Below are 12,164 nucleotides of genomic sequence, written 5' to 3' on the forward strand. Positions count from 1 at the left end.
TACGGTCAACCAAACACCATCGCGTCACTTGGTGGCCGAGCTTTACATTGTGACATGCCCCACATCGCATCCCACGCCCGTACGTTGTCTACGGTCAGCCAAACACCATCGCGTCACTTGGTGGCCGAGCTTTACCCAATGAAATGGCCCAAATCGCATCCCACGCCCATACGTTGTCTACGGTCAACCAAGTACACCATCGCGTCCCTTGGTGGCCGAGCTTTACTCAGGGAAAATCTGTTTCGCCTTGGATATAGTGATACGGCTTATCTCGTAGGGTGGGATAGGCCTTTTGTCTTGAAGTCTTGGGTTCAAATCCAACTGATAACGCAATTCAGCTAGATCCAGCAATTCCAAACCCCCTTTAGTCTTCCTAACATGGAAAAGTACCCCCGTCGCAGCAAACCTACACACTAAGCGAATTTTCATTTAACTGGCTGGATTTACACTAAAATATTCCCTTAAAATTGTCAGATTTATTTCCTATCAAAATAACCTCAATTTTGATGAGTAGGCCTACTTTGCTACTAGGTTTGCTAATACCTAGGGAATGTAGTTGGGGGTGCATTTTATTTATTTTTTATTGAATAAATGATAGCTTAGTACGAAATAAACAAATTTTATCAAACATATATCCATAAACATTAAACTAAACATATTATTTATTTACCATAAGAATATCACGGGATAAGTAAATTCAGGTTTTTTTTTAAATATTCTCAGTAACCGTTATTTAGGCATACGACAACGCTTCAAAATAGTCTAGAGAGAAATTATTGCAAAATGTTATGTTGGGGTCAAAAATGGAAAAAGTAGTTCCACCCCATAAACCCTACCATAAAACCCCCCATAAACCCCGTTCCCATAGTCCAATCCTACTGGTTCGAATCAACGTAGGTTTAATACACGTGTGTACCGAATTTAATCAAAATCGGTTCACATTAACGAGATATATAAACTTTTTTGCTTATTTTGACCCAGAAGTAACAACTACGAAAATTATGTCCCACCTTTTTTGGATACCCTAATGCAATTCTGGCTGAGACATTGATGTATAAATGAAAGACGAATATGTCCAAGTTTTCATCCCGACATTCCCTACTCCCGATCCCGGTTGCACCACATCCTTTGTTCCCCGGATAGACGATGACGTCGTCGGTTCGCCGAAGGTCCCGCACGTGTGTGGTGTGTACCCTGGTCTGACTCACGTACGGAATGTCGTATTGTCCCGTCCGATATATCGAAGGAACACTCCGCCAAGCAGCCGGATTGCAAACTGTGACACATAATTATTTGGTAACAAATGATCGTCATGAGACGAGCCAAAATTCTATCACAATAATCACATAAACGTCCCTCCCTACAACGTGACTAATTACAGTATATTTGTGTTTGCATAGTGTAGTTGTATACTTTACTAGAGTTTATGTATACAAAAGTATACTTCTTTTGCACGTAGATGCAAAATGGGATTGAAAATAATACGAAATAAGGGTGAAAACACAAGTTAAAAGGTCAAATGTAGGGTTATGTAGCAGTAAGAAAATTTTTGGTGTTCAGTAAAGTGTGATTCACACTTGGTTGGGAGTTTCCCCAGTTAACTCGCAATTTTTTTATACAAACTGAGTTGTCTGGATATGTTATAGTGATCGAAACAATCAGATGTAGAGAAACGTTTTTAATAGTTCGAAACTTTATAGGCTTGGTTGTCTTTGATAATCGGGCGATAAAATGATCCTTGTTAGAGTTCTGTAGAGAAGAAGAATTCTATATATAAATTTCTCTCAACTTGGAAGATTTTCTTAAGTACTGGATACAAACAAGAGCCGATGCAGAATTTATGATAAATATAGTAAGCAGGAATTCGTTGGGTCATTTACTCATCAAATTCTGTGAACTAATTTACCACCCGCACAACGCAACATGTTACCATTGGGAAGCAGGTTATGTTTACACTGTTGTCAGCACTTGAGCTAAGCGGTCTGCAAAACGTACGTATACATTTACACAACACTACAACACCGCCAGATCGCCGGTCTACGCAATGGTTCCACTTCCACTAGAAGCTACTTCGGTGCTTTGAAGTCAGGATAACACATAGTGTACACAATAGCCTTTATTATACTGTATATTTGGGTCCATATACAGGGTGTTAAAAAAGGTGGGGGCATATTTTACCTAGTGATTCCTTGGGTCAAAATAAACAGAAAATCAAGGAATATATTTTTTTTTATCGCTTTGTTAACCAGATATTTGCCATTTTGTATTTTTTACATAAACACTTTTAACTTTTAATATTTTTAACCGATCTTTATAAAACTTGGTATGTATGTTAGGAAGAGATCCGTGTAAAAAAATTTCATCTCGATTCAACCCAAAATTTCAAAATGGCGACCTAAAAGTTTTTAACTTAAATTACTCAAAACTGGCTGGTTTTACACTTTGTTTTAGCATTTTAAATATAAATCAAACAATACCAAGTTAAAAAATCAAATAAGAAATGGCTGAAATATTACGATTTTCAGTTGTAAAATGGGGTAGAATAAGGCAGAAGCTAGTCAAGTTTGCCCCATTTTACAACTAAAAATCGTAATATTTCAGCTATTTCTTATTTGATTTTTTGAACTTGGTATCGTTTGATAGATAAATAAAAAAAGTCCTTCACGTTTTTTTTTCATAAAGCCAGCCATTTGTATGATGATTCCAAGTTTTCAGAAACATAAGTAAACCTATAAAAATTACTGTCTCGTCGATCGCTAAAAGCCCAGTCAAACAAAAGCATAACCGTGGTAGCTAGTCATAGTTTCAGTTTAAGTTTGGAGAAACATCTTCAGATTTCAATTCCAACCAATCGAATCACAACCGGACAAGTAATCGGTTAAAAGCATTTTTAAAATTTTGACAAGGACTGATTAAGCGCTTTCTGTTTGGTAGTTGTATGAGAGCGAAGGGACTGTACACTTTTCCAAACGTAGTGTGGGTGGCGTATGAACTTTTATCATGTGACCATGGCATAAAATCTCAAAAATTCGTCTTTATATTCTATTCCAATAAATGATAAAAAGCCCGAAGATGTTCCCCGTTGTTTGAACAAGTAGAGCTCTCCTTCCAATCAGAAGGTCGCTGGTTCGATCCCAAGTGATGTCCAATAGGCCGTTAACTTAACGTAATAAAATGCAATGGTGCAGAAACCCCCAAAGAGTAAACTAAATTGTAAGGTATTATTTTCACTTGTAGCTCGCGGTAGCTGGGCAGCCCAGGTGTGGGGCCGAAGCGGAAGGAAGCGGCTTTGGCGGCATCCTGTCATCCCGTCCGCCCTCCGTTCCGTGCCTTCCGTTCCGTCGCCGCCAACCGTCAAAGACTACATGGACTACACGCTCGAAGGACCATCACGGTCACGTGTGTGTGAGAAAATATAAATAGCTACAGTAGTGTGCAAAACAAAGTTCAACTACATATTTCGTACCGTCCGAATTTTGTTCAAAATTAACAATGAGGAATAGGTCCAAACACGATAGTTCAAGAATCTATTGTGTTGTCAAAGCATTTCCCTGGCGTTACATAATTAGGATTAATAGGATATTAATGATTAAGTTATGGAGTTAACGTTCTACACGAGCTCAAAGCTTATGTCGAACGTAAATTTTGGCCATACCACACTATCTTATCAAAAAACTATAATTTTGAAAATTGGCGTTCTTTATGAATCGCCTTCCAAACATTCTTCCATCTAAATTTATAAACTTTGCGATTGGGAAAGATATAGCTCATGTTTCCTACCCCAGGATTCAGTTTTCACTTCAGCTGTGATAAAATTAACCACTTCAACTCTTAATGTATATTGAAAACGGCAGCTTTTTTTTTGTCAAAAAGTTTCAAGGCATTTTAGATTGTCTGCAAGTCAAAAAGATATTTACCGCTCATTACATTGGAACTTAAAACCACAACAGCAGCAGGCTCGTCACATGCCTACGATTAAAATCTTCAAATAGAACAAATAGGCTGTCAAGTGTAAAGCACCTTATAACTTCCCTACAACACAACAATTTGAATATTCTGTTAGGCTACTCCAAAATAATGAACGAACAAATTATTTTATTCTTATCACCCTTTTTGGAACAACTAACAAGGGGATAATAATTAAAAACTATCCATAGATATTTGTTGGCTTAATTCATTTCCAACAACAAACCAACAATTTGTATCAATCCGTTTACACTGTTTTAATGAACGAAGTATGTAGGCTTAACTTGTTCTTGACAAAACTGGAACAAAAAGTATCCGAATTTCCTTTGATTTACCTTCGGAAATGAAAGATCAAATACACTACGACCTGTCTAAAACAAGATTGTCCTTGCCACAGCCTGCGTGATCGTCAGGCCCGCCTACCAAGACTTGTCATCCCACGTTCTGCCCACTGCCTCCACGATTACGTTTCTGGGCTACGACTAAATGTAGTAGTGGCAGTGGCTTACACGCCCATTCCAATTAATTATCAGCTGATTCCTGACGTTGGATTTTGAGGTTTCCCACATGGTTCGCTGTAAAAGGTTATAATTTTTTCATGGTTAACGCAAAATGAGCGAGTGTCAAAAACAAACATTACATCCGTTCGAGGAATTATCATATTTCCTCATATTTGCCGAATAATTCATGAATCGTAAGTTTCGTACTGTACAGTAGAGTTTTATACTATTCTAATTCAAAGTAAAGGTTCCAAATTAGTTAGTTTCTTGCTTTGCTTATATTTTATTTAGACTAAAAAACAAAATTCAAGAATCTAGATTCTCTTTCAACATAATTATACATTCATAATGAAATTACATTTCAATTTGTCTTAGTGTAGACAAAGAGTCATTCAATCATGTATAATGATAAAAATACAACATGACACAATATTATAATTTTTGAACGCACAGCCCTCCTTCATCATTGAACATATGAACGAAGTGAGTTTACTCGATCAGCTGATCTGCTCAATGACTGAATCAGCTGATCAATACTGATAAAGCAACACAAGTCATCTCACATTTATGCTATGTTTCATTCAATCTTTCCGATTTAAAACTGGTCTAAGATGTGTTAACCATTAAAAACAGATTATTTCTAGTACATAAACCATGATATTTAAAGGAACTTAAATGGCCAATTAATTTAAGTTTTATTTTTTTTTAGTTTTAAAGGCAGAGTTCCCGTGCCATTTCGAGGTGATAATCAAAATTGTCTTTGAGATTTTAAGCATGGCTGTAGTTTACATCAGCTTTACAAGATCCTACAAACGTCAGCATTAAAAATAAATAAATGTAAAAATATATAGTCGATAAAATATATAATGCACCTAATAACTTCAGCTGGTTCTAGAAATGTGTCACGCTTATGTGATATTTGTTTTGAATATATTTTTGCATCTTCACTAGCCTAATGGAAGTGGCTAGATTCCATCCAAATATTAACTGTTTGCTAACCTAAATTTTCATTTGCACCAAAGTGCCCCATGTGGCAAGTGTGGCAATAGATGGATTTGTATAAAATAAGCTTTTAAGTGCTTCATCTAACATTCAAGACTCCCTGATGTATATTTTTATGAGTATATGTATTCAACATTAGTTGCGCGCACCATGTTTGACAGAATGTTTCAAACCAAAATGTTTAAAAGTTTGAGAATAATCAACAAAGATACAATATTGTAAATTGATTTTTTTTTTCTACTACTAATCAAAATTCACTCTTGTTAAACAATTTATACAGCATACATTCTTCTGGAACAAAATTGAATGAAACTTGACCAAAATGCACTCTATTGATGTGGATACCTGGTGTTGTCACAATCACAATAGTCTATGACTATGACGTCCAGTCTATAATTATCTGATTGTAGTCTATTATAATGCTTCCATTACTGTACATGATACAACCAACTCAATGGCGATCACGTATTGCATTATAATTAGTTCCTATTGTTTGCTTGTGTGATAATTTTAACGGAACTAAAAATACTGTGAGTCAACATAGAAAGGTGTACTGCAGTGCAATAAAAAGTTATTGGTTAATTTGTTGATCGTTTTCGGATATTACGTTTTGGCTGTGTTTTACAATACTTGTGGAAGTATAAAAATCTTTTAGTTTAAAACCCAGAACCCTGCTACCAATAATATTTAATTATCAGATTAAATCCCCGTTTACATGAGTAAAGTACCTACTTAGGTTTGTCGCTACAGGGAAGCTAAAAAGGGGAGGTTTAATAAAAATATAACCATTATACAAGTCAACTACAGTTTCCTTGTTCTCCTAAATATAACATGGAAATTTTGTTCATATTAAATTTCTATTAAATTTTTTGTAATGTTTGCCATAACCATTAAGCGTACGGTGCAAAAATGCTTCAACAGACCTAATAGGTTACTAAATTAATTTGTTTTTAATCCCTACAAAATAGCTTAGAAAGAAATCATTTAAACATATTTGGCTGTTGTCAATAATGGGAAAACCCAAATTTTACTGCTTAAAACCTGCCATGGCACCCCATTTTCAGGGTCCTATCACAAAAAGCGTTGAAATAAAACATGGATTTAAACATTGATACAATATTTCATGGAAATAGGATGATTTGTTATGTGAGTTATTGTGCTAATCAATGCTAAACAAGGGACACCTATGTAGGCTATGCAAATTTAAACGGAGGTAGCTAATGTTTTTGGCCACTAGGGACATCAAAACAATAAAATCAGTCCCATGTCTAGGTCTTACCATGTCACCTATGGCAATAGCTGACCCTTTAGGGAAACTTCACTAAAAATAGTTTACTGATACAAAACATATTTTTAGTTTAGGCCTATGCCTAAACGCAAGTGTTATACACATGAGAAATGTTTTACCACATCTAAGCCCAGTTAAGATTGACAGCCAAAAAAGTAGAGTCATTAGGCCTATACAAGGTATTTTGAGCAACAAACATTCAGTGTAAGTAAAAAATACCCTATCTGTGAATACAAAACATTTTAAATTAATAATTCCTCGCCCTACCTACATTTTCATACAGATGGGGTGTTACCTCAACAAATAGAAATGATTTTTAGTCAGGCTTATTTAGGTTATTTCCCTTCTCTGACACAACTGCGCCTCACACCACACAGGATATTAACAGAACAGCCGAGCCTCTGATGAATAAAACATGTGAGACCTAGAGCTCATTGTGCTGGGCTCCCATGCGGCAATTGTGAGAAAACTAACTAATTGTCACACACACCAACCGCGAAGTGAGCCACTTTATTGCCACACACTTTCGCAACTTGAGCGTGTATTTGTTTCAACAATGGAGACCAGAAGTTAGCATAGCCTGATGTCAAGTGCTGGTTTTTTAATCAAATAATAAGTCTTCAGATTTAAAACCAATTTGGTCGTTTTTTTACATTGACAAATGTTGCAATGTATAAACGATATAAAAAATGGGATTAGAATGAACTCTCAATAATCAGCCATGTCATACAGCTTTAGGAATGTGATACTGTAAACTACACAACACAGTTTTGTTGGACAATTCAAATAGTTTTTCACTAGTCTGGGCCTAATGTTTTTTTTTACTTCCTCCCGTAAGTATATGGAGAAAGTAGACTATTGTTTTCGTCAAAATGTTTGAGTTTTGGGTGGAAATATATAATTTGAGCCCCCCTGAAACAAAAAAAAAAAAATGGTTTTGGAAGCAAGGTCCGTGTGTTTGTGTGACGTTTGTAAGTTTACAAACTACGACTAAGGTTCAATACAGTACCTACTTAGAAAATTCCATGTAGGTATTTTTTTTTTATTGAAACACACCCGCTAGTCCTTAATCATTAAGCTTAATGAATGATCCTGGCTCAGCTGATCTCATTCAGTACTCAATAGGTTTAACAGGTCTCGTCCCCATCTCATAATTATTTTGTTAATAACGATAACGAAGCTCTGATCTCATCCATTCAGCATTTATCATGTATAGGCTACTCACTTCACTTTTAAATATAAATACACCTTAAGTTAATGTGCCAGCGTTGTATAAACCCATTCTAAACTAAGTAAACTTAGGGCCGGACTACACGAGCGTATGAAACGCCGCCGACCGTCTGCTTTTTTTGCAGAGCCAATAGCTTTATATGATGTGGACTACACGGGCGTTTTGTCTGCCTGGTGAGGACGCGTAATTCAGGCGTTCGGCAGATCTAACGCCTCTGGATGCGTAAAATACGCGGGCAGATCGTCGGCGCACCGGACTACACGTAGCGGCAACTAGCATTTCTCCTGCGCGTTGATACATCCCTCCCATCACTTTGGCAAGTCCAATTCTGGACTACTTGTTGTAATTGGAGTCGTCTGATTGTTTTTTGTGCCTCAATATTTGTATTTGTTTTGCTGAAAAAATTGTCTGCGTACATTCTGTTACTAAACAACTTGATAATGTTGGGTTTGACTACCAACGCCTCTTTGCACGACGTTTCTTCAGCCTTCAACAACAGCATACCAGCTACACATCCGACCTGTACAGTATCGTTTCCATTGGAACGGTCCAAATGTCAGTCACATTGGGCGAGCACAGTCGGCGGCGTTCTATACGCTCGTGTAGTCAATGGTCTCGCGTTCAATACGCTGCTGATTGTCGGCTTCGTGTAGTCCTAGAAATTTGTGCTCGTACTATCGGTGGCGTTTCATATACGCTCGTGTAGTCCGGCCCTTAGGCCTAAAAGTGTTCTTTGTATTCCACTCCCTGCAAATTAATTTTGCTGTAACTTAACTTAAGCCTTGTAATTCTTGTGTGTAACCGTGCCTATTTTTTTTTATTTTTTAAGATTCTTCTATTAGGTATAGGGTTTAAGTAAGTATATTGTACGTTGGTACCCTACCATATACATTTTAATCAAATTTTGCCATTTTATTTACTATTTTATATTAGACTATCAATATTTCAATAAAAAACACACCTCAATACATGCCCTGTAGCAGAAAACCTAAGTACTCATTAAAATTAATGTTATTAAAATAGAAAATATATCTGACAATTTTAAGGGAATATTTTAGTAGAAACCCAGCCAGGTAAATGGAAATTCGGTAAATAGGGACATTTTAAATAGGAGATCACAAAAGTTCTAAAACTTAATAACTTTTGAACCATAATTTTTACAGCATTGAGGGTTATAGATATTTCTGTTAAAAGGACCATACCAAACTTAACCAAAACCGTTCAGCTTTTTGTGAAAATAAGATTTTTCCGTTAAATGTTAATGGGATTACAGGAAAATCACCATTAGATTACTAACCCATCCTCACTGGCACTACACCACATTATTAGTAAATGGCTAATTTCTAAAGGCTAGCCTTGAAGTATATTAGCAGAACATAACTTAGAGCTCGATTTAAGAGGAATTTTGTGAGTTAACTTACCCTATCCTTGGTGAGCAAATTGACATACGGTAACTTAAAATGTCCGTGTAGAAAACAATGGTGTCAAGGTTATTCGTTTCTTGGACTCTTAATGTAATGGAACAAATATCGAGAGAATATCAAAAGGGTATTACTAACTTAGGCTAATTGATTTTCAAAATGCATGGGCTACAACCCCATGCAGTGGGTAAGTTTGGTTAACTTAAGTTTGTGCGATTGGACTGTTGATCTAGGTAAGGTATTGAATTTGACAGTTTGTGAAAAAGTCCTCTTGAAAATAGCATGGCTCAAAACGTTCATTCAATACGGACACATAAGTTACTTAGGCTTAGGTAAGTTATTGTAATATAACTTACTTATACCTTACTTTAACTTACCGTACTACAATTTGACATAGGCCTTAGTAAGTTATAAGTTTACTTGATAGGCCTAATAAACTTATAAGTACTGTGGGAAAACACTTCCGATACAATGTAACTTGGTGTGGTAAGTTAGGCCTACCTTAAATCCAACTAAGATTTCATTTGATCGCAGGTTCGCTGCAGAGCTGTACACAAGCCCAATTTCAAAGTTTTACCAAATAGGCCTAAGCCCTCATAGGTAAAAATTTAAAATTTGTTTGAATAGCACAGACATTGTGATAAATTATAAGTTAAGCCTAAGAATAGCTAAAATGAAACTTTGCGTTGTGTGTTAGGTTAGCTTTTTTCATCTCGTAAAAACCCTAACTGAAAAAATGCATATTATAATATCACAACAAAATTTAACCATCCAGTGAACGTTTTGAAAATTTTTAGCTACATAAATTTGTAAACTTACCTTCCAAACACATGACCTGGCAGCCATCTTGTTGTAGCCTTTTCGTTAGGACTTGCATTGTTGTTTCACTGGGAGAACTGCCCTGACTTTTTTGATCAGTCAAACAAATATCACTGTAAATGACGAACAAGCTCTCCTTGTAAGCATTCGCGATTTTAGATTTTAATTCCCTGCATTTAACAGTCGACACAAGATCAATTTTTCCCGCTGCCAACCTACGCAACATAATACTCGGAATGCTAAAATTTACAGCATGCCTAATATGGGATTCTCCGAATTCGTTCGAGCTGCGACAATCTAGAATTATAAGACGAGTCGGATTTGACCTTAGTTCCTGCAGAAGCCAATCCTTTCCTATGCAAATGTCCATCATAATAGCACGGTCGGGAGATTCATCTTCGTCTGATGGCATTGTTTACTACTGATGTAAGACGTCAAAGAACACAAAAACTCGGAGATAACTCTTCTATATTAGATTTACCACGATATCACGTGCACAGTTCATTCCTAGGACACTGGAAAACTCGTAAAATACACGGAAAGCGCCTCAAAGTCACTCAAAACTAACAAAATAATCTAAACGCTGAGGATAGGGCGCTGCCCGGCTTCGTTTGACACAAACAACCACGGCCCTCTAAATCCGAACGGAGCTGTTGCTGTCGCTTCCCCCACCACTGCCGCCTCGACCCTCCCCCGTTCGTACATTCATCCTGCAGATATCAAACAATGCGCATGTCACGTGGTACAATATTGTCCAATGGGGTTCAAGGCCGTCACTTCATTCAGAAAACCTTAAAGCAAAATTTCTTTAACACCTACACTCCTAAATATGCATAATTAAACTGTATGCATTACCAGTCATTTTGGTTGGTTTATTTTAACTAACTCTAATTTGAATTGTTCCACCAATTGTTGAATTGTTGAGTCAATTATTCAACATTACATGGGTTGGTAATTTAGTCATACAGCGAAACATATCATAAATAAACTGCTAGAATTAATTATTATTTTAGTAAACCCTTCAATTTAGTAATCAGTAACTGTGACCATCCCCTAATATAATATTTGAGGAATTTCACAGGTTACTCTCATTAAATTAATTATAAAACAAGCATATTTTTCTAGCATTAAAGTATTTATTAGGGTTTTATTGCATAATAAACATTTTATTATCATTACCTACTGTACCTGTATTTGTTTAATATTCTTGATTAACCAGGCTGGTAAAAAAATAGTTTAAGATTCGAGATTTATGGTTTTGAACATCACTAGAACTTGAAAATGTACACAGTACACAGTACACAGTACACAGTACACAGTACACAGTACACAGTATAAACCCTCCCTCAGATTTAATTGTAAAAACAGTTTGTGTAAATTGTAAAAAACTTCAATCTTTTTCCATAATTAAAGCTGGAAAAACGCAATGCTGGATCTGGATTTCAAGCCACGTAAAAGAACACTTTATTTAATTTTCCAGAAGAATGAATTGAGGGACGGGTACATTACACTACATGTCAGTAGATGTAAAAGCCTTCTGAAAGAGCATTTCTTCTTATTTTCAGATTTTGCAACAGAGTAAATTAAAGATTAACTAGGAGCAGCCAAATACACAGACAAGGGAACAAGCAGGCTAGCGGTTTGCATGTGATGTGCTAGGGGCCCTGAGAGAGTTGTGCCCCTCTCCTAAAGGTTAATTTTTCTCTTCCTTGCACCCCCAACAAATCTAAAACAAAACCTCTTACTCCCCTGGGACCAATTATTAAAGCGGTCTGGGAACGAGTATTTATTTTTAATACTTATTCCCTTGTCTCTGATATAAGCAAACTTAGCAAAGAGAGTTTTTCCTTTATCAAATGGCTTTTTGTCACTAGACAAAATTTTCTGAACCTTCCCCAGACAGTGAAAAATGCTTAAGACTTTTTATTGTTGCGTCA

The 12,164-nt window shown here is 36.2% G+C and overlaps 1 protein-coding gene across 1 annotated transcript in view; it reads right to left on the minus strand.

Moving 5' to 3' along the window:
• Window positions 1–10,875, minus strand: part of LOC128994997 (dual specificity protein phosphatase Mpk3) — a 34,426-nt gene extending 23,551 nt beyond the window's left edge. Inside the window, exon 1 of the mRNA XM_054419862.1 lies at window positions 10,228–10,875. Coding sequence (XP_054275837.1) covers window positions 10,228–10,639 — 412 coding nt within the window. The 5' untranslated portion in view covers window positions 10,640–10,875. The remainder of the gene's footprint in view (window positions 1–10,227) is intronic.
• Between the last annotated feature and the right edge of the window lie 1,289 nt (window positions 10,876–12,164).

This window comes from Macrosteles quadrilineatus, unplaced genomic scaffold, assembly GCF_028750875.1.
Source record: "Macrosteles quadrilineatus isolate MER2022 unplaced genomic scaffold, UCM_ALF_1.0 Scaffold_5__1_contigs__length_97177068, whole genome shotgun sequence".
Lineage (NCBI taxonomy): Eukaryota > Metazoa > Arthropoda > Insecta > Hemiptera > Cicadellidae > Macrosteles > Macrosteles quadrilineatus.